This window comes from Lithobates pipiens, unplaced genomic scaffold, assembly GCF_037356315.1.
Source record: "Lithobates pipiens isolate NorthernLeopardFrog02 unplaced genomic scaffold, aLitPip1_a1.2 Scaffold_1, whole genome shotgun sequence".
Lineage (NCBI taxonomy): Eukaryota > Metazoa > Chordata > Amphibia > Anura > Ranidae > Lithobates > Lithobates pipiens.
In genome coordinates this window covers 170,777,335-170,801,095 of record NW_027507685.1, presented here as the reverse complement: position 1 = coordinate 170,801,095, position 23,761 = coordinate 170,777,335, and the positions used below count along the sequence as shown (strand labels likewise).

The 23,761-nt window shown below is 45.7% G+C and overlaps 1 protein-coding gene across 1 annotated transcript in view; it reads left to right on the top strand.

The window, feature by feature from the left end:
* PNCK (pregnancy up-regulated nonubiquitous CaM kinase) overlaps positions 1 to 23,761 on the top strand; it is a 198,590-nt gene that overhangs the window by 122,485 nt on the left and 52,344 nt on the right. Inside the window, exon 4 of the mRNA XM_077478876.1 lies at positions 18,294 to 18,368. Within this exon, the coding sequence (XP_077335002.1) occupies positions 18,294 to 18,368 (75 nt within the window). The remainder of the gene's footprint in view (positions 1 to 18,293; positions 18,369 to 23,761) is intronic.

Below are 23,761 nucleotides of genomic sequence, written 5' to 3'. Positions count from 1 at the left end.
AGCCCCTGCTGAAGCTTGCCGCCTAAATATTTCATTGTGCTTTACCAATTTTTATAGGAGGCATAACACAGCAAACTCTGGCACTTAATAGCACTTACTTAGGCCCCATTCACACTTGGCGATTCCAAATCGCAAAGGTATTCTGCTACATGTCTTTGGTGTCGGACTTACTAATGATCCTAGCTACACGTTTAAATTGACCATATCATTTATTTTTTTTCACAAAATTGTCATACTTACAAGTTTATTTCTCACACACAGCATATACATGCTTGCAATTACACCCCAAAACACATTCTGCTACGCCTGAGTATGACAATACCACATGTGTGAGGCTTTTCCACAGCCAGGCCACATACAGGCCCAACATTGAAGTAGCACCTTTAGGCGTTCTAGGAGCATAAAGTACACATCTAATGTCATGACTATCTATCTCACTTTTGAAGGTCCTGGAGCACCAGGACAATGGAAACGCCCACAAAAGGACCCCATTTTGGAAAGCAAACACCCCATATTCTATGAGGCATAATGAGTCTTTTAAACATGCCATTTTTTTCCACAAGTTTTTGGAAAATGTGGAAAGAAAATGAAAACGCATTTTTCTTTTACACAAAGTTGTCAAGTTTATAAGTTTTTTTTTTAACACATAGCATGTACGTACCAAAATACATTCTGCTACTCCTACAGAGTATGGTGATGCCACATACACAACCTGTGAAAATTACACATCTAATTTTCTGACTACTTATTACATTTAGAAGGACCTAGAGCACCAGGACAATGGAATTACCCACAAAATGACCATATTTAACAGATGTTAATTACTGGGACAGACGTGCGCAGATGTTGATTACTGGGGCAGATGACATGTTGTTTACTGGGACAGATGTATGCAGATGACAGATGTTGATTACTGGGACAGATGTGCGCAGATGACAGATGTTGATTACTGGGACAGCTGTGCGCAGATGTTGATTACTGGAACAGATGTTGATTACTGGGACAGCTGTGCGCAGATGTTGATTACTGGGACAGCTGTGCGCAGACGTTGATTACTGGGACAGCTGTGCGCAGACGTTGATTACTGGGACAGCTGTGCGCAGACGTTGATTACTGGGACAGCTGTGCGCAGACGTTGATTACTGGGACAGCTGTGCGCAGATGTTTATTACTGGGACAGATGTGCGCAGGTGACAGATGTTGATCACTGGGACAGATGTGCGCAGGTGTTGATCACTGGGACAGATGTGCGCAGATGAGATGATTACAGGGACAGATGTATGCAGATGACAGATGTTGATCACTGGGACAGATGTGCGCAGATGACAGATGTTGATTGCTGGAACAGATGTTGATCACTGGGACAGATGTGTGCAGGTTTTGATCACTGGGACAGATGTGCGCAGGTGTTCACTGGGACAGATGTGCACAGATGACAGGTGTGGATCACTGGGACAGATGTCCGCAGGTGTTGATCACTGGGACAGATGTCCGCAGATGGCAGGTGTTGATTACTGGGACAGATGTGCGCAGATGTTGATCACTGGGACAGATGTGTTTTACTGTGTGGGGACACTTGTGTGATCAGAGAGTGTAGAGTGCTGTACAGTCACTGATCCCCGCCGGCAACACATACTGGCTCTCCTTCTCACTGACAGGCTTCATGTGAGGAGAAGCAGAGTTGATCAACTGAAAGCCGGCTCTGTTTACATCACATGATGGCTGTGATTGGACACAGCCTTCATGTGGTCAGAAGGGCCAGTCATAGAGCCCTTCTGCCGATCGGAGATGCTCCGTATCTGGGGGATGCAAGCTCATCAGGATTGCGCCGTGCGGCCTCATTCTGAGGGACATCCGCTCAGAACGGCGAAGTGCCCACCCAGCCATTTATGTGCAGTGGCCAGGTGGGAAAAAGTTAAATGTAATAAAAAAACAAAACAAAACATAATTTTGTGCACATAACATGAATCAATAAATTAAAAGTTATAAAAAAAATAAAAATGTTTAAAGCACTGCTGTTCAATTTACTTCAGAACATCAAAGAAAGCGAATGCCATTTTTTATTTTTTTTTGATAGGGTAAGGGGGATTGTAACCCCTGTCAGGATTTGTATGCCATCAGTCTACCCTTGGGGAGATTTCTGTTCACTTCCTGTCCCATAGCCACAACAGAAAGTGAGGCCGCGTACACACGCGGGGACTGTTCGCTCAACTTTGTCCGTCAAACAGTTTCAGCGGACAGTCCGCTCAAAATTAGCATGGACGGACTTGCCCACACACGACGAACAAACAGTCCGCTGAAACCGTGCGCGATGACGTGAACGGCACGTACGACGGGACTAGAAAACGACGTCCTATACACTGCAATGCAACCTTCGGCGTGTAAATTCTTTCTGAGCATGCGCGAGACTTAGTTTGACGAACAAGCCTACACACGGGTGGACTGTCCGTTCAAACCAAGTTTCAGCGGACAGTTTTTCCGGAATTTCCGAAAAACTTTGTTCGTCAGACTGTCCGCTGAAACTGTCCGCTGAAAGCCCACACACGAGGGGACTGTCCGCCGAAACACTGTTCAGCGGACAAAGTTGAGCGAACAGTCCCCGCGTGTGTACGCGGCCTAAGAGGAAATCCCTGCAAGGGAATTGTTGGTCATCACCAGAACAAGTGTCCATATTGAAAGATTCCTGTTTTGGTGACAACCCAACATTTTCAATTTGGTGATAACAGTAAACGGGACAAAAGATTTGTGAATCTCCTTAACTGGGGGGCACAGGCCACAATAAAAACATGAAAGGGGTTCTAATCCCTCTCCACTCTATCCAAAACTTAAAAAAAAAAGTTTTACCCTTTTATTTATACTTTTTTCCCCATTTAATTGACATAATTAAAGTGTGGAGGGGTAGGAGAGCCTTATAACACGACCTTTCCAACAGTACACAAAGAAGGCTCCTTGGGACACTGCAAGCTACAGTCTTTATTTTACTTGAAATATCTGCACCTGTATGGCAAGCACACTCTGCCCCTGTTATACATCTGTGCTCTTATGGGGCCTATGAGTGTTTTACCACATAATTCACATAATTAAGAAAAATGGGGGTGCTAGCCCACTAACGTAACCATATAAAGAAATAAGAATCAAGAAATGATATAAACATAACTCAAAAAAGTGTAAAAAAAAAATATATATATTGTAGGGGATCAGAGGGGTGAAGAGCTGGCTCAGGGGCAGTCCAGTAAAATAAAAGTGGCCTTATTCAGCAAAACAGCAAAAAAACATAAGACCAGACAGACTTATCTTATCGCATGGATGTGCACACAGGTACAGCTCACAGTTCATCAGCACACAGGTACAGGTAACAGTTCATGGCTCCAATCAGAGCTACAGTCTTTAGCGGTTAAGCTCACCCAGCAGGTACACCATCCAGCAGTGGACATTTCCACACAGCGTGCTGCTGTGTCTCTCTCTCCTACTCAACAGCCCCACACTGACACTTTCAGCACACCTGATAATAAGCAGGTCTGAAGGGGAAGTACCTGCATTCTTCGATTAACCCCCTCTTAACCCTGCCCCAGGCTGACCCTCTACATATCCCCCCCCTTCTGTTCCAGGCCAGGGGTCTGGACACCATGACTCCAGTGGCAGTAGACCCGGGAAAGGGCATCCGCATTCTGATGTACCTTTCCTGGTCTATGTACCACTACAAACCTGAAGTCCTGTAGAGCAAGGAATCACTGGGTGATTCTGGAGTTTTTAATCTTTATTTTGGGCCATCCACTTAAGGGGTGCATGATCTGAAACTAACTTGAAGGGTCGGCCCAACAAGTAGTAGCGGAGTGTCTCCAAAGCCCATTTTATTGTGAGACACTCCCTTTCCACAATGGAATAATTCCTCTTAGCTGGCGTAAGCTTCCGGCTCAAGTACACAACAGGGTGCTCACCCCCCCAATCATCTGGGACAAACCCAATTTTGAGGCATCTGTTTATACCAGGAACTCTTTTTGGAAGTCGGGAGCTACCAACACTGGTTCCTAGCACAAAGCTTGCTTCAACCAGCAGAACGCTGCTTCTGCACTCCACTGAACAATAGTTGCGTTCTTTCCCTTTTTGAGATCAGTCAGTGGTGCTGCTAGACTGGCAAAGTTGGGGAAAAACCTCCTATAATAGCCCACAATGCCAAGGAAAGAACGCATTTGTTTCTTTGTGAGTGGACGGGGCCATTTCTGAATAGCCTCCACCTTGTTTAGTTGGGGCTTAATCACACCCCTGCCTACAACATACCCCAGGTAGCGGGCCTCCTCCAACCCAATCTTGCTCTTTTCTGGGTTCACTGTTAACCCCGCCCTTCGGATGGCATCCAAGACCAACTGGACCTTCGGTAAGTGACTCTCCCAGTCCTTACTAATGATGACAATGTCATCAAGATAGGCTGCTGAGAATTAATTATGAGGTCTCAGGATGAAGTCCATGGCCCTCTGGAAAGTGGCTGGGGCCCCATGTAACCCGAATGGCATTCGGGCATACTGCCATAAGCCCTCGGGTGTGGCAAATGCAGTTTTTTCTTTAGCCTCTGGGGAAAGAGGGATCTGCCAGTATCCCTTGGTCAAGTCAAGAGTGGTGATGTACCGGGCCGGTCCTAATCTCTCGATTAATTAATCGACCCGGGGCATGGGATATGCGTCTGGCTTGGAGACTTAATTTAACTTGCGAAAGTCATTGCAGAACCGCCAGGTTCCATTCGGCTTGGGTACAAGGACTATAGGGCTATACCAGCTACTTGAAGACTCCTCAATGACCCCAAGGTCCAACATGCTCTTAACCTCAGCCGAGACAATATTCCGGCAAGCTTCGGGTATGCGGTAGGGTTTAAGGTTTACTTGAACGCTAGGATCTGTAATGACATTATGTTCAATTACAGAGGTTAGGCCTGGTAGGTATGAAAAAATGTCTCGATTCCTCTGCAAAAACTCCCAGGACACCTGTTTTTGAGAAGGGGAGAGAGCAGGGCCGGTGCTTCCACTAGGCAAACTAGGCAGCCGCCTAGGGCGCACTGCCGCCGAGGGGCGCACTGCTGCCTAGCCTAGCGAGGGTGCAAGGCAGCTCGGATGGATTGTGGATCACTTATATGGTTCGCCTGCCCAGCGGCGGCCAGCGCGGTTTCCGCCGGAATAGTGCTGCTGACTGTGTCACTCACACTGTGCAGGCCTGGACCATGGCGGCGCAGCAGGCACAGCGGGAGCAGTGAGATGCGAGTGCCTGGGAGGGAGAAGAGCTCCCTGACCACCAGAGAGGTGAGGACAAACAGCATCAGCAACCCGACGTAGCAGCGCCACCAAGAGGCTGGATTCCTCAAAACCTCCTCTCCGGTCTCCACTTCCAGCTATGACAGCGGCCGAATGACGAGCGGATCGTCCCCCCCCCCCCCAAGGACCGGCAAAGGGCGCATGCAACCAGAGACTGCTAACCAGAGCACCCCATCCTCACCAGCCAGAAGAATGGCTTGCTGCTGGCCAGCGTGAACGTCTATGGAAGGAGGTACACACTTACCCACAGACTGGGACAAGGGGTGAACAGAAGGGACTGCAGACACTGCTAGGGCCCCCCCTCTCATCCTCAACCCCCCCCCATTCCCCCAAACCACACTCTCTCTATCATCCTCCCCCCTTCTTACCCCCCCATCATCCCCAATCCACACTCTCTCTATAATCCTCCCCCCTCTCACCCCCCCTCTATCATCCCCAATCCACACTCTCTCTATCATCCTCCCCCCTTCTTACCCCCCCATCATCCCCAATCCACACTCTCTCTATAATCCTCCCCCCCTCTCACCCCCCCTCTATCATCCCCCTCTCATCCCCAATCCACACTCTCTCTAACATCCTCCCCCCTCTCATCCTTCCCCCTCTCACCCCCCTCTATCACCCCCCTCTCATCCCCAATCCACACTCTCTCTATCATCCTACACCCTTTCTCATCGTCACCCTCCCCTCTATCATCCCCCTCTCATCCCCAATCCACACTCTCTTTATCATCCTCCCCCCTCTCATCCTTCCCCCCCCTCTCACCCCCCCTCTATCATCCCCCTCTCATCCCCAATCCACACTCTCTCTATCATCCTACACCCTTTCTCATCGTCACCCTCCCCTCTATCGTCCCCCTCTCATCCCCAATCCACACTCTCTCTATCATCCTCCCCCCTCTCACCCCCCCCTCTATCATCCCCCTCTCATCCCCAATCCACACTCTCTCTATCATCCTACACCCTTTCTCATCGTCACCCTCCCCTCTATCATCCCACTCTCATCCCCATCCACACTCTCTCTATCATCCTACCCCCTCTCACCCCCCCTCTATCATCCCCAATCCACACTCTATTATCCTACCCCCTCTCTCATCCTTCCCCTTCTATCATCCCCCTCTCATCCCCAAGCCACACTCTCTCTATCATCCTACCCCCTCTCTCATCCTTACCCTCCCCTCTATCAGCCCCCTCTCATCCCCCCTCTATCATCCCCCTCTCATTCCCAATCCACACACTCTCTATCATCCTACCCCCTCTCTCATCCTCCCCTCTCTCACCCACCTCTATCATCCCCCTCTCATCCACCCCCTCTCTCATCCCCAATCCACTCTATTATCCTACCCCCTCTCTTATCCACCCCCTCTCTCATCCCCAATCCACACTCTCTCTATCATCCTCCTCCCCCTCTCTCACCCCCTCTATCATTCCCCCTCCCCCTCCCTCTCTCTCTCTCATCCTCCCCCTCTCTCTCTCTCTCTCTCATCCTCCCCTCTCTCTCTCTGTCATCCTCCCCCTCTCTCACCCCCCCTCTATCATCCCCCCTCTCTCTCATCCTCCCCCCTCTCTCTCTCTAATCCTCCCCCCCTCTCTCTCGTCCTCCCTCTCTCTCTCTCTCTCATCCTCCCCCCCTCTCTCTCATCCTCCCCCTCTCTCTCTCTCTCTCTCTCTCATCCTCCCTCCCTCTCTCTCTCTCTCTCATCCTCCCTCTCTCTCTCTCATCCTTCTCCCCCTCTCTCATCCCCCTCCCCCTCTCATCCTCCCCCTCTCTCATGCCCAATCCACAATCTCTCTCTCCCCTCTCTCTCTCTGTCATCCTCCCCTCTCTCACCCCCCCCCCATCATCCCCCCTCTCTCTCATCCTCCCCCCTCTCTCTCTCTCTCATCCTCCCCCTCTCTCTCTCGTCCTCCCTCTCTCTCTCTCGTCCTCCCTCTCTCTCTATCTCGTCCTCCCCCTCTCTCTCTCTCGTCCTCCCCCTCTCTCTCTCTCATCCTCCCCCTCTCTCTCTCTCATCCTCCCCCTCTCTCTCTCTCTCTCATCCTCCTCCCTCTCTCTCTCTCTCTCTCTCTCTCTCTCATCCTCCCTCCCTCTCTCTCTCTCTCTCTCTCTCTCATCCTCCCTCTCTCTCTCTCTCATCCTTCCCCCCTCTCTCACCCCCCTCTATCATTCCCCCTCCTCTCCCCCTCTTATCCTCCCCCTCTCATCCTCCCCCTCTCTCACACCCCTCCCCCTCTCATATCCCCAATCCACACTCTCTCTATCATCCTCCTCCCCCTCCCCCTCTCATCCTCCCCCTCTCATTCTCCCCCTCTCTCATCCTCAATCCACACTCTCTCCATCATCCTCCTCCCCTCTCTCACCCCCCGCTATCATTCCCACTCCCCCTCTCTTATCCCCAATCCACACTCTCTGTATCATCCTCCCCCCTCTCTCCCCCTCTCTATCATCCCTGCCTCTCATCCTCCCCCTCTCTCATATCCCCAATCCCTCTCTCTCATGTAGATAGTATATGGGCAAATATTGTATACTTTTTTTTTCAGGGGGGGGGGGCGCAAGTAGCTGGTCCTGCCTAGGGTGCAAAATAGTTTAGCACCGGCCCTGGGAGAGAGCCTCTGCAATCCCTACCTTCTTAATCTGAGCATCAGGGTCTTCCGAGACTTTCAGACTGACTGTCAAAACCTGTCTTTCCATGGTTTGATCAAGTTGACGTGGTAAATCTGGTAGGGTTTACGTTTGGTGGGCTGATGGACTTTATAGTTGACCTTGCCCACCCTCTCAACTATCTCAAAGGGTCCTTGCCACTTGGTGAGAAACTTACTCTCAACGTTAGGCACTAAGACCAGAACCCGATCGCTAGGTTTAAACTCTCTAATCTTGGCAGCTTGGTTGTATACACGACTCTGGGCGTTTTGCGCAGCCTGCAAATGTTCCCGTACTATGGGCATAACTTTTGTTATTCGGTCCTACATTTGAGACATGTGTTCTACCACACTCTGATACGGGGAAGCTTCTTGTTCCCACATCTCTTTAATTATATCCAGTAGTCCACAGGGGGTGTCTCCCATAAACCAGCTCAAAGGGGGAGAACCCCGTGGAGGCCTGGGTTACCTCTCTTATGGCAAACAACAAGGGAGGCAACAAGCAATTCCAATCCCAACCATCCTCCTCAACTGCTTTCTTTAGCATTCCCTTTAAGGTTTTGTTGAACCGCTCCACTAACCCATCAGTTTGTGGGTGATACACTGAAGTCCGCAAGCGTTTAATCTTAAACAGGTTACAGAGTTCCTTCACTTTTGACATGAACGGGGTACCTTGGTCTGTCAAGATCTCGGATGGGAGCCCTGTTCTCATGAACATCTGAAACAACTCCCGTGCAATGACCTTGGATGAGCAATTTCTTAAAGGGACCGCTTCCGGATACCTGGTGGCATAGTTGAGGACAACTAAAATGTATTGGTGTCCCCTAGCTGACTTAGGTAAGGGGTCCACCAAGTCCATGGCTATGTGATCAAAGGGAACCTCGATAATTGGAAGCGGTACCAGCGGACTGCAAAAATGGGGTATTGGAGCTGTTCTTTGACAGGTAGGGCAGGACTCACAGTAGTCCTTAATTTCTCGATATACACCGGGCCAAAAAAAAACGCTGTAAAACCCGTTCCTGAGTTTTAGCCGCTCCAAGGTGACCCCCAAGTACATGACTATGAGCCAAATGCAACACCTTAGACCTAAAAGGTTTGGGTACCACCAGTTGTTCCAACACTTCTTGATTGACCTTAGTTACTCGGTACAACAAGTCATGATTCACAGCAAAATGGGGGAACTTCAAGTTCACCCCAGGGTGCTCTGGTTCACCGTTTAAGACCGTGGCCTGTTCCCTGGCGGGGATCAAAGTGGGGTCCCTCATCTGAGCACTAAGGAAATCTTCCCGGGAGCCCCCGAGATCTGACATGTCTGGCTCAGAGGAGGTACTTTCCTCTTCCAATGCCACAAACACCTCCAGGGGACCGGGCTCACTTTCTGCAAGTTCAGCAACCTGGTACTGATCCTTAGTAACAACCTCCTGCAACACAGTATTATTCACCACCTCTGTGGGTTCTTGCTTTTTGGGGGAACCCCCGAACCTTTGAGCTTTTGCTCATACAAGTCCCAAAACACGGGGCAATCTCGCCGATTAGTAAATCATGAGGTAGTTCCGGGACCACCCCCACTTTTAGTTTAGCCGTTCCTGCTGGTGTACACAGGGTCACACAGGCCACCGGATAGTTTTTAACATCACCATGCACACAGATGACCCCAACCTGTTCCCTTGGTACCAGCTTTCTTGGCAACCCGTCCGATTGGAGCAGGGTAATGACACTCCTAGAGTCAACGAGTGCTACCACCTCCTGTCCATTGACCCTGCACCACACACTCATGCGGATTTAGGTTGGTTGCAGCACATAATGCATGGATATACATGGAGCGACGGCGACCCATGTCGCACTCCATTGGTTCTTCCCGACTTGGGTACTGGGCCGCCAGATGACCCAGTTGATGGCAGGACCAACAGCGAATCTCACAGGGTTCCCCCTGTCGGTTCCCTGGAAGCTTAGGTCCTGGGGTGCTCCTGGTAGTTGTATTATATCTCCGAGCAGCCCCTATACGATCACCGGGAGGAACACTGGTGCTGGAATGCACTTCTTTGAAATGGGCCAGCTCTCTTGTGACAGAGGGACTCTCCTGGAACTTTTCCGCACAACTGTAGCGCTCAACAGCTGTAACCATCTCATCCAGTGACTGAGGCTCGGACTGAGCCACCCATCGGTGGAGCTCCCTGGGTAGTCCATGCAGGAAACAATCGAGTGCGACTCTTTCCACAATCTGAGTGGGTGTCTTTTCCTCAGGTTTCAGCCAAACTTGGAACAAGTGCATCAGGTTGTAGAGCTGCGCACGGGCAGGCTTAGCCTTGTCAAACCTCCAGCCATGGACTCGGTTCGCCCTTAAAGCGACAGTCATTCCCAGCCTTGCTAGGATTTCTGCTTTCAGGAGCTTATAATCGCGTGCTGATTCAGGGGCCAAGTCACAGTACGCTTGTTGGGGGTCTGCGATCAGGAAAGGAGTCAGTACATCTGCCCAGTCTTTATCAGCAGACCCTCCCTTGCTGCAACCCGCTCAAGCATAGCTAGGTATGCTTCCACGTTGTCTAAGGCTGTCATCTTTTGCAGGGTCCACTGCACAGCCTTTCCGGGGGTCACTCTTTACAGCGGGGTAACCTTTCGTCATTTCAGCCTGCTGGGTCACCATCTTTTGTAATCCCACTATCTGTTCACTCAGTAAACGATTTGTTTCCTGTTGTACAGCGACTGTCTGCATCAGGATCTGCTCCTGCCGAGCCAGGGTCTCCTGCGCTTGTGTATTAGCCAGTACCAGCTGCTTAGCCACACCCCTCCATGGCTTGTTCAGAAGATTTCACTGTCTGTGCAGCTTTAACCCAGGACATGGGATTAGACTGGACCCCTCAAACTGCCCGCATTCTCCACCAATTGTAGGGGATCAGAGGGGTAAAGAGCTGGCTCAGAGGCAGTCCAGTAAAATAAACGTGGCTTTATTCAGCAAAAAAAATAAGACCAGATAGACTTGTCTTATCACACGGATGTGCACACAGGTACAGCTCACAGTTCATCAGCACACAGGTACAGGTAACAATAACATTGGTTCATGGCTCCAATCAGAGCTACAGTCTTTTTGTGGTTAAGCTCACCCAGCAGGTACACCATCCAGCAATGGACATTTCCACACAGAGTGCTGCTGTGTCTCTCTCTCCTACTCAACAGCTCCACACTGACACTTTCAGCACACCTGATAATAAGCAGGTCTGAAGGGGAAGTACCTGCCTTCTTCGATTAACCCTGCCCCAGGCTATATATATATATTATAGTGCAATAGCATTTTAAATAAATATATATATATATAAAACCAAGTCACAAACAATCCCAAAAATATATGTAATCAAATGTGTAATAAAAAGTGCAGAAGGTATACAACTCAAATCACAAAAATTAAATGAATCAAAAAATGATTAAACTTGTATCTAACATAGTCCACAAAAATAAATCCATTAAAAGTGGTCCAGTGCATGAGTGAAACCAGACATGCAACGCTGATTACCAAATAGAATTGATCTCAGCTCTAAATGCGCTCATAAAAAAGGTAGCGTTTTGGTATCTTGCTCAAACGACCATCCATCCAGCATGGATCATCAGTGCAGACCGTCATGTCTAGTAAAAAAACTCCGCTCAAAGGGTCATCCACCCAGCATGAATTGTCAGCATCAGTGGAGACCTGTAATGTAGGGCGCAGGGGTGACGCCCCCCCCCAACCATGTGTCTGGCTCCCTAATCTACATGTAGGGCACCAGACGCATGGATTCCAATGGGATTTTTATGATTTTTGAAACACGTGATTAGAGCCAGAGGCTCTGATTGGCTTCAAAAAAGGATAGGCTCGGGGAACAGAGCACTGTGCCCCGAGCCCACCCAGTTGTGTGACAATACCGAATGAATATTCACTATTATCACACTGGTTCTCCTCCTGGCCAATCAGGAGATTTGTTTCCCGATTGACCAAAAGGAGAAGCATCCAATGACACAGCTCTTTAACCAGGTGATCAGCTGTGTCCAATCACAGCCAGTCAGATATAAATGCAGAAGTGCCGTTTATCGTCTCTCTTCGCCTCACACTGACAGGAGTGTGTGGTGAGGAGAGACGATCAGCGGCATCAACTCGCAGGGAAGACCAGGACAGGTAATCAGTGACACCAATCAGTGCTAAAGTATATTGGGTGCCCATTAATGCTGCCAGCCAGTGCTGCCTTTCAGTGCTTATCAGTGCAGCATATTAGTGTTTCCTCATCATTGCAGCCTATCAGTGCCACCTCATCAGCATACATCAGTAAAGGAGAAAAATTACTTATTTACAAAACTTTTGACAGAAATGAAAAAAAAACATTTTTTTTTCAAAATTTTTGGTCTTCTTTTTCTTTTTTTTTGTAAAAAATAAAAAACAGCAGTGATTAAATACCACCAAAAGAAAGCTCTATATGTGTGAAAAAAAAGTCATATGTGTGCAGTGTTGCATGGCCGCGCAATTGTCATTCAAAGTATAACAGCGCTGAAAGCTGAAGATTGGCCTGGGCAAGAAGGGGGCGAAAGTGCCCTGTAGGCAAGTGGTCAGCACAGAGAACAAGGGTGCACTATTTACATCTGGAGGAAAATATATTTTCTTGTCAAATGTGCTTATTGTTTTCAATAAAATAAAGAAGAGCAACTTGAATTTTACAAAGATTGTGGTACATATTCGAAGGGTACATAACTAACTAGTTAATTATTCAATTGGAAAGAGACAAATAAAAATTCAATATTGGACTATGTACGAATCAAATTAGACCATCAAAGTCGGGGGGGGGAAAGAGATTTCATCTTCAAATACGGAAAGGTTTCTTCTTCACAGTTCTGCCCCATACACACGATCGGAAATTCCGACGGAAAAAGTCCGATCTGATTATGTGGCCGGAAAATCCAATCGTTTGTGGGCTCTATCGGACTTATTCCATCTGAATTTCTGCCGGAAAAAGTTTTGAGAGCTGGATCAAAAATTTTCCGACAACAAAATCCGATCTGACTTTTTCCGATCGTGTGTAGAGAATTCCGGCGCACAAAGTGCCACGCATGCTCAAGAAAGCTATTGGCAATGGCTACTGCCCTCTATGTAGTCCCATCGTATGTTTTGTACTTCACCTCGTTCCGAACTATTGGATTTTCCACCAACTTTGTGCGACTGTGTGTATGCAACACAAGTTTCGGCCAAAATCCATCTGAAAAATTTGACCGATTTTGTGATCAGAATGTCCGACCGTGTGTATGTGGCATAAGAGCTGTGAAAATGTGGAATAGACTTCCTCCACAGATTGTTCTGGCCAGATCAGTAGATTGCTTAAAGTCCTGGATTCTTTCCTAAATGTACATAATATAACTGGGTACTGACATTTATAGGCAACGTTGATCCAGGGAAATCGGATTGCCTCTCAGGAGCTCAGGAAGGAATTTTATCCCTTGCTGGAGAAAATTGGATCATGCTTTGATGTTTGTTTTTTTTGCCTTCCACTGGATAAAATGTGGGTATAGGATTGTAAAAAAAAAATGTTTTCCCCTTTTATTGGTTAAACTAGATGGACTTTTGGGTCTTTTTTCAACCTAACTGTGATTAGTGTGTACTGCCTATTGTTAGGAGAGCTAAGGAATATTTCACACCATTTCATGAATGAATTGGCTCCGTAATACAGAGAACACTCAATGAGTGGTCTCTGTATTACGGGAGAGGACAATTCGAAGTGATTTTAAAATACTTTTTTTCCTTGCGAAATGACATTTTGTGCAGGGATAGTTCTAAGCACGGAAAACATGCTCCCCTTCACAGGCATACTATAGACACCCCCCAGGTACGAAATTTAAAGGAATATTACACTTTTATTGTTTCACTTTAATCATTATTAACCACTTGCTTACTGGGCACTTAAACCCCCCTCAGTCCCAGACCAATTTTCAGCTTTCAGCGCTGATGCACTTTGAATGACAATTGCGCGGGCATACAACACTGTACCCAAATGAAATTTTTATCATTTTTTTCCCACAAATAGAGCGTTCTTTTGGTGGTATTTAGTTACAGCTCGGAGTTTTATTTTTTGCTAAACAAACAAAAAAAGATGCAAAAAAATAAAATAAAAAAATCATGTTTTAATAGTTTGTTATAAAATTTTGCAAACGGGTCATTTTTCTCCTTCATTGAAGTGCGCTGATAAGGCGGCACTGATAGGCTGCATTGGTGGGCACTGATGGGCTGCATTGGTGGGCACTGATAGGCTGCATTGGTGGGCACTGATAGGCATAGTTAAGGCGGCACTAATAGGCACAGATAAGGCGGCACCGATGGGCACAGATAAGGCGGCACTGATGGGCAAAGATGGGCACAGATAAGATGGCACGGATGGGTGGCACGGATAAGTGGCACGGATGGGTGGCACGGATGGGCACTGATAGGTACCACAGATAGATGGGACTGATGGGCACTGATAGGTGGCTCTGATAGGTGGCACTGCTGGGCACTGATGGGCGGCACTGCTGGGCACTGATGGGCGGCACTGCTGGGCACTGATGGGCGGCACTGGGGTGCAGCACCTTTAAGGCAGATTGGGTGGCACTGTGGGTGGCACTGTGGGTGGCACTGTGGGGTGGCACTGTGGGTGGCACTGTGGGCACTATGGGCACAGACGGGGGGCACTTACTTTTACTTTTAGTTATAGTTCAGGATGGCACTGCGGGAGGCAGGTGAGCACTGGCAGGTGGCATGTGGTGCCTTGCATTGCTGGCCGTGATCGGGACTGATGTCCCGATCACGGCCGCCGGTGATCGGCTTTTTTTTTTCTCCTCGCGCTGTCAGCGCGAGGAGGAATAATAGCCGATTACCGGCTCCGTTCTATCACATGATCAGCTGTCATTGGCTGACAGCTGATCACGTGATAAGGGGTCGGGATCGACCCCTTACACGGATCGGTGATCAGGCGAGTCTCACGGACTCGCCGATCACAGAGCGCGCCCCGCGCGCCCCTCAGGGGGCGCGCAGGCCGCTCGTAACCGGGATGACGTCAATAGACGTAGTCCCGGAAATCTAGGTCCGCGCTAATGCCGTCATTCGGCAATAGCGCGGTACCCAAGTGGTTAAAATCACTGCTCCTGAAAAAACAGCCATTTTTAAAACTTTTTTTTTGCATTGATCCATGTCCTCTGGGGCAGGACCCCAAACACTTTTTAGGACAGTAACTTGCATATTAGCCTTTAAAATTAGCACTTTAGATTTCTCCCATAGACTTGTACAGAGTGTTCCGGCTTTTCGAATTTGCAGCAAACACCCCAAATTGTTCACTGTTCGCTGAACAGGCGAACAGGCGAACAGGCAATGTTCGAGTCGAACATGAGTTTGACTCGAACTCGAAGCTCATCCCTACTTGCAAGGTATAATGAAGGTCAGAATATCATCATCCAAAGGTGGGCCTTGTTAACCTGACCGGTTTTGCCAATCTCTGTTGGCTGCTTCAGAGGCTCATTGCTGTTGCAGTCCCTTTTTTTTGTACAAGCTTACCCTTCACAAAAAAAAGTTGTTTTTTTTTGCATTTCTGAAATGTGGCCTTGTAATCTGTTATCTGATCGAAAAATGTATCTTTTTCGGAAGTTCTATAGCTTCTTTATACTTGAGCCCAAAAGCAGAACTTTCCCGGTTGCTACGGAAACCCCAGAACTCTGTGTGCTTGGTCTCCCAGGAAAGATGAAATTATTCAAAGCAACGTCCATCTTTTTTTTTTTTTTTTCCTTTTTTTTCCCGCCCACCGAATAATTATGTACGTGAGATTTCACAGATCGGGGGAATAAAGATGTCTCTTAAAATGTCATAAAAAGCACAAACAAACCGTATATTACTCAACAGCACTCAGAATAATTCTGCAGATCACGAGAGGAACCTGCACAGTCTCCATCCTTATATAAAACTTTTCCTTGTTATGCATCAACCAAAATACTTCCAAAGTACATGAAAAATATATATGAAATACATTTTCTGTACATTGTGTAATGTTTAAAAGCTGAAATACTCATATGTGATCTGTTATGCCTGCCGAAGGATTTGTAATTCTATTCAGCCAGTCTTATAAGGCCATCTAGGCATATTTGGCCATTGACATGACAAGCTCCAATCAACTCTCAGAGCTCTGCTCACTGAGCACTGCAGAGTGTAGCTTCAGCTCCCCACCCCATTTTTTTTCTGACAGCTTAGACAAGCTTTAAAAAATTCTGGCCTTTGAATGGACGTAGAGGAGTGAAGACAAAAAGGTACAACTTACATAATGGGGATTTGTTTTATCTCTGAGTATCACCTGAGGCCAGTCACTTCACTGGGTATATGCAAGGGTTTACAACCACTTGCCTACTGGGCACATTTACCCCCTTCCTGCCCAGGCCAAGTTTTAGCTTTCGGCACTGTCGCACATTTTGCGTGGTCATGCTACACCGTACCCATATGACATTTTTATAATTTTTTTCACACAAATAGAGCTTTCTTTTGGTGGTTTTTAATCACCATTGAGTTTTTTATTTTTTTTGCTAAGTAAATAAAAAAAAATACCAACATTTTTTTTTTAATTTTTTTTTCATAGTTTGTTATAAAATTTTGCAAACAAGTAATTTTTTCCTCCTTCACTGATGGGCGCTAATAGGCTGCACTGATAGGCGCTGATAGGCTGGACTGATGGGCTCTGATGAGTGCTGATAAGCTGAACTGATGGGCTCTGATAAGCTGCACTAATGGGCTCTGATAGGCTGTACTTATGGGCACTGATGAGCACTGATAGGCTGAACTGATGGGCTCTAATAGGCTGCACTGATGGGCTCTAATAGGCTGCACTGATGGGCTCTGATGGGCTCTAATAGGCTGCACTGATAGGCTGAACTGATGGGCTGTACTAATGGGCACTGATGAGCACTGATAGGCGGGACTAATGGGCACTGGTGGGCACTGTTGCTACTGCACTGATAATTGGTGCCGACGTCCTTTTTCCACAAGCCGGTTACCAACTCTCCTTGCGTATGCCGATAACCAGCTTGTGCTTTCATCCTGATCAGCTGTGATTGGACACAACTGATCAAGTGGTAAAAGGTCACTGTGATTGGCCCTTCACCCTGATCTGTGATCAGCTGTGTCCTGAGGACACAACAATCAGAGCGCGCCGCCTGCAATCGCGGGAGGACGTTCTATGACACCATTCCAGAACGCTGTACCCGTTCGGGAAATGGTTAAGTTAGCTACTTTACCTGGCAAAAGACTTTGTGTTTCTGCCCATTTAATACTGGGATTTACACAACTCTGTCAGTGTCGGATTACCAAATATGCAGAGAAGGCACCGGCTTATGAGTCCCACACCATTGAAGGGCCCTGCAACAAAATAATATTTGTTTGATCTTGAAAATTACAATGAAGCTTTCTTGTTTTACAAAAGATAGAAAAAATGTATCAACTCAAAGTAACGAAAACTTTTTATATGAAAGACTCTATAGAGAAAACACTGTAACAATGTAATATACCCAATAACGTACGTAAACGGCAGACATCAGATTCACAATGGCTGCTTGTGCTTCTCCTTCTTCCCCTAATCTGAGCCTTGCTGTGCAGCAATTGCAGAAAGCTGATATCAAGTCAACTTCAGGTACCTACAATGCAACCATTTGTTACTACCCTAGTCATAAAAATGTACACACATTATGGGCAACTGGGGTCAGAAACCTGTTAGTCTACTAGTAAGTAACTAGCTGGTGTAAGGAATCTGCAAGTTGGCTAATAAAGCAGCAGAGAACTGGTAACCTTTTGAGCTCGGAGGTAAACACAAACAAGTGGCCCTTTCATTGTGGGCTAAAGACAGCGTACAACACAAAATATTGATTGGAGGGCATGATGAAAGGTGGGTGGTTGTAAAGCACCAGGTTTTTTTGTATCACCTTTCTTCACTTTCCAATTTTCCAGTATTGGCTTCAATTGCAGTTCTCAACATTTCAGTCTCATGACATCCCAGGAAATGGGAGCTGAAAGACTTCCCTGTGCCAGATTCTATGATCACAGGTCTGAATGGGGATTGGTAAACTATATATATATATATATATATATATTGCCCAACATATGTCATTGACTGTCAAATGTTTGAATTGTAAAGTATCTCAACTTAGGGCCCATCAACCCACCATGCCTTAGAAGGCTTGTTCTAGAGGCAAATGCCCCCCTGGCCTCAGCTTGGTCCTCTCCTGCTAACAAGTCTTGTTCATTTACTTCTGTTTTAATTTTGAATGCTGTTGCTGTTTTTGACAAAAAAAAAAAAAACCTTATTCCAAGTAATTTAATTTATTTCCTTTCTTATTTTTGTAGGATTGAGCATAAAAATATTGTTGCCCTGCAAGATATTTATGAGAGCCCCACTCATCTTTACTTGGCAATGGAACTGTAAGTACCTCTTGTTTTAAATAAAGAGCCATGTATATATGTTTTTTTGTAATTCGGATCCTAATGCAATATTTGTAGAACTCCCCTTTCTTTGATCCTCCTGAAGAAGCCAAAGTGTAAATCACTCAAGAAAAAGCTTCTCCCCAGTAACCAGTGAAAACTGTCTTTTGGACTAGTTGATGGACAAATATCCATTAATGTGATGGATAGTAAATGGGGTGTGTTTTAGAGGAGAAGTTGTGATTGTAATCCTTGTAAAAAAATATTGTACAAATCTCTTTTCCCTGATCTCCTGAAGAAGTGTTACTAGTGGAAACAATCCTTTGGACTAGTTAATAAAAAATATCAGTAATATAGTGGGTGGTGAATAGGGAGTGAACACCTAGGGATGGAGTTGTGATTTTATTGTCTTTGTATCCTAATACAATATTGTAGAAATGTAATTTTTGTGATCTGATGAAGCCAAAGTATGAAATGCATAGAAAAAAGACTTCTCACCCATCACTAGTGAAAACCTTTGGACTATTTAATGGACAAATATCAATGTATTGGGTGATAAAAGGCCTCTCATCACCAGTGGAAACTATCTTTTGGACTTTCTAATGAAAAAATAGCAACTCATGTGGAGGGTGGTATGGTGTCTATCCAGGGAAGGAGTTGTGTTTCTAATATCCTTGTATATTAATAGTTACATAGTTAGGTTGAAAAAAGACACAAGTCGATATAATTCAACCAATAAAATGGGGGGGGGGGGGGGGGTCATACAATCCTATACTCACAGTTGATCCAGAGGAAGGCAAAAAAAAAAACAACAGCAAAGCATGATCCAATTTGCTACAGCAGGGGAAAAATCCTTCCTGATGCCCTGAGAGGCAATCGGATATTCCCTGGATCAACTTTAGCTACAAATGTTAGTATCCAGTTATATTATGTACATTTAGGGAAGTAATAGTTACATAGTTAATACTAGATACTTCCCCCCAATCTCCTGTAGAAGCCATAGTGTGAAACGTGTTGAGACAAGTCTTCTTCCTCATCACCAGTAGAAACTATCCTTTGGACTACTTAAGGGATGGAATTGTTGTGATCTTAAAGTGGGGTACCCCCTAAAAAAAAAAATTAAAAGTCAGCAGCTACAAATATTGCAGCTGCTGACTTTTAATAATCGGACACTTACCTGTCCCAGGGTCCAGCGATGCGGGGGAACAAAGCCCCCCCTCGTTCCCCGCTCCACTGGCGGTGCTGTCATGCGTACTGTGGGCACCCGGCTGTGGCTTCACAGCTGGGCACCCACTGCGCATGCGCGAGCGCCTCAGGGCGCCGTGATACGCCGTACAGTCACCTGGGACATGTGACAGGTCCCAGGTGAATGTGCGGCGCGAGGGGAAGTGATGTCACCAGCCCGGGCAAGGAAGAAGGTAGACTACGAGGGACCCCCTAGCAACAGGTATTTAGAGGTGAGTAAAAAAATTTTTTTTTTTTACAATTATTATTTTATTTTTTTTTAAAGATTTTTAAGCAACTTTTTTTTTTTTTGGTGGCAACACCACTTTAATGTCTTTGTATCTTCATACAATATTGTAGAAACCTCATTATTTCTCTGACTACTGAAGAAGCAAATGCATGAAACGAATTGAGAAAAAGTTTCTCGCCTATCACCATTGGAAATTATCCTTTGGCTACTTCAAGGAAAAATGTAAATTAATGTAGTGGGTGATAAATAGGGAATGTCTATCTAGGGAAGGAGTTGTGATTTTAATATCCTTGTATCTTAATGCAAGATACTTCCCTCTGTGAAACATGTTGAGAAAATAATTCTCCCTCATCACCAGGTGAAAATAACCTTTGCAATTAATGAAGTGGATGATAAATGGGGAGAGTCTACCTAGGGAAGGAGTTGTGATTTTAATATCTTTGTAACTTAATACAAGATACTTCCCTCTGATTTCCTGAAGAAGCAAAAGTGTGAAACATGTTGAGAAAAGGCTTCTCCTTCATCAACAGTGGAAACTATCATTTCCCATTAATGTAGTGGATGGTAAATGCGGAGAGTCTACCTAGGGAAAGAGTTGTGATTTTTATATCAAATATATTTTGTAATATTGTATGGATTTAATGACATTCTTTATTATGTGTAATTTTATGGTGAAAATATTTAATTTATTGATATTTTATGTACTGGATTTCATAGACATTTTTTATCCCCTAAAAGTCCTACTTTTGTGCTAAACAATGTCTTCAAGAATAATATGGAGCTATCAAATAGTACCCACTGAATGTTAGAAAGCGACATAATATAGTTACAATTGTGTATCCTGACCAAATATGGCATTGTGATAACACTTTGGTATGTCAAAGGACACAGTTGTTGGATGATTAAGGTTGTCAACAGTCCCAAGGTCACAGTGCTATTATCTGTCACAGCGTGTCATCTGCCACTATGTCAGAATACAGTGTTTTAGGACACATCTAACCTCTTGGTGTATCTAACTTATGCACAAAAATGTTATATATTGCAGCTTAACAATCCTTGGATGTGGCGGCTGCATTCGTTTTCTTTATTCCAGCTTTTTTGCCTTGATTATCACCTGGCCGGTAACACACTTTCCACCATCAATCAGGACTACAGAAACCTCTCCCTCTCCTTAACACAGAGGGGTGGAGGGGTCTGTAGTCATCAAAGAGCTTTGAACAATGTAAATAAGAGTGCAGCTTAGGCAGAGAGCCCAGGAATATAACAAAATGCTTTCATTATAATATTTAGCAGACCAAAAGGGACCAAGCAACTTGATTGTTAGGGTTTCCAAACTCTTAAACCCAAAACCATAAAATGCAACATATTGCAGCATACCTGTCCTTGGTGGGTGGCTGCATTTGTTATATTTTTTCAAGCTTCTTTCACTTTATTTTCACCTGGTGATCCTGCGAATAACACACTTTCTGACCTTGAGTGATTGTCACACCTCCACTGTGTCTGTGGTGGGAACCATAGTGGTCACCTCGGGCTGCTCTTCTGAAGATAACCTTTAGGGCAGCTCACAGGAAGTGACAAGGGAACTACATTTCTGGCAGAATCAACTACTTAGCTTGAAAACTGATGCAGCCACCACACCTAAGAACTACAAGCTGAACTATATTGCATTTTTGTTCTTGGGTTTAGTTATCCTTTACTATCAAAATGTTAGGTGGGGGTTGTACATGATCAGATTGTGGGTGTTGTAATGAAACGTCCCACACTCTGCTTGAGTGCTTTCATCATATACCGCTTCCTCCCTGTCTGAATATAAATATCAGATATTCCAAATCGCTCACAATACTCGTTTGTTTGCTGAACTTGGACTATTTATTGAAAACACAGGTAATACTCTGGACAATCCCCTCACCTTTGCATTCTGGGTGGGGTAGATCCCCCCATCTTTGCATTCTGGGCAGGGTAGCCTGTCCAGTCAGCAGTGAGAGCTGTTGGAGGAATTCGACGCCACCTATCTCACAGCTAATCTACATACACATCCCATAATATCCAAGGCAGACTGTCACAATAGAACATTGGAATACAGCCACACCCCAAATGGCAGAGACCATCATGGCCTTCTTAATAATGTCCTTTTGCATTATATAACCAAATATCTTTCTAAATGCTTGTAGCGTTCTCAAATGCCAGGGCGAATAGTCGGTAGGCTAGAGGCTAGCATTCAGTCCCCTCCAAAAGCCTCTGTCACAGGTGTTGTCAACTATTGAGTGGTGTATGGCAGGTGTGGAAGGTTATGAGCCTAGAAGGTGGTATAGGTCATGGTTGCTCGGGTGTTCAGAGGGGGTGGTGAGTGCCTGTTGGTGTACAGTAGATTGTGGTCATTAATCTAAAGAGAATTTCATTGTTTGGGTTTCCATATGCTTTGATATCAAGATGTTAGGTAGGGTTTGCATATGATCAAATTATGGGTGTTGTCAGCTATTAAGTGGTGCATAGCAGGTATGGAAGGTTATATATCTAGGAGACGGCATAGGTCATGACTGCTCAGGTGCTAAGAGGGGATGGTGTGTGCCTGTCTGTTGGTCTAGATGGTGGTCATTAATCCATAAAGATGTTCATTGTTAGGGTTTCCATACCCTTTAATATCAAGATGTAGGGTAGTGTTTGCAGATTATCCGACTCTGGGTGTTGATAGTTACTGAGTGGTGTTGTGACTGGTGTAGAAGGTAATAAGCCAAAGTAGTGGTATAGTGGTATAGGTCGTGGTTGCGCATGAGTTCAGAGTGCACGGTAGGTGCTTCTCAGCTGGTGTAGAAGGTGATCCATAGTAAAGTGAAGTTCACTGTTACCCTTTAATATCAAGATGTTAGGAAGTAGTTGCAGATTATCAGATTATGGATGTTTTACAGATTGGCACTGTGGCTGGTGTAGAAGATTAAGAGTCTAGGAGGTGGTATAGGTCATGGTTGCTTATAAGTTCTGAGAAAATGGTAGGTGCCATCAGCTGTTGTAGGAGGTGGTCATTAATTAGACCAGAAATTCATTGTTACGGTTTTTACCTTTTAATATCAAGATGTAGTGGTTGCAGATTATAGGTGTTTGACAGTTACCCTTTAATATTAAGATGTCAGGTATGGGTTGCAGAGCAGAACAGGTGTGAGTTACTGAGTGGTGTTGTGGCTGGTATGGATGATTAGGAGTCTAGGAGGTAGTATTGGTCATAGTTGGTAAAGATTTAAGTGAGAGTGGGGGATACTTCTCGGCTGGTTTAGAAGGGATTCCTTAACCTAAAGTGAAGTTCATTGTTACCGTATAATATCAAGATTATAATTAGAGGTTGCAGATTATCAGATTCTGGGTGTTGTCAGTTACTAACTAGTATTGTGGCTGGTGTGGAAGGTTATTGGTCTAGGAGGTGGTATAGGTCATGGTTGCTCAAGAGTTCAGAGGAGGTGGTCATTAATCAAAAATAAGTTCTTGTTAGGGTTATCCTTTAATATCAAGATGTTGGATTGGGTTGGCAGTTACTGAGTGGTGTTGTGGCTGGTATGAAAGGTAATAAGCCTAGGTGGTGGCATAAGTCATGATCTTAGAAGGGGTGGTGGGTGCCTCTCAGCTGTTGTAGAAGATGGTCCTAATTCTAACGTGAAGTGCATGGTTACCCTTCAATATTAAGATGTTAGTACAGGGTTTCTTAACCAGGGTTCTTTGTAACTCCAAGGATCCTGCAGAAGTTGGTAGGGGTTCTGTGATCAATTTCTGCCTCTCAGATAAATTCCCACTGACACCATTGATCTTTCTAGCAATCTGTAAGGGGTTAATTCTTTCCAATGACCACAAGTGTAAGAAGTGTTCTTCCCAATGACCATCACACTAATGTATCATAATTTGTAGATAGTAATTTTTTAGCAGGGGGTTCCCC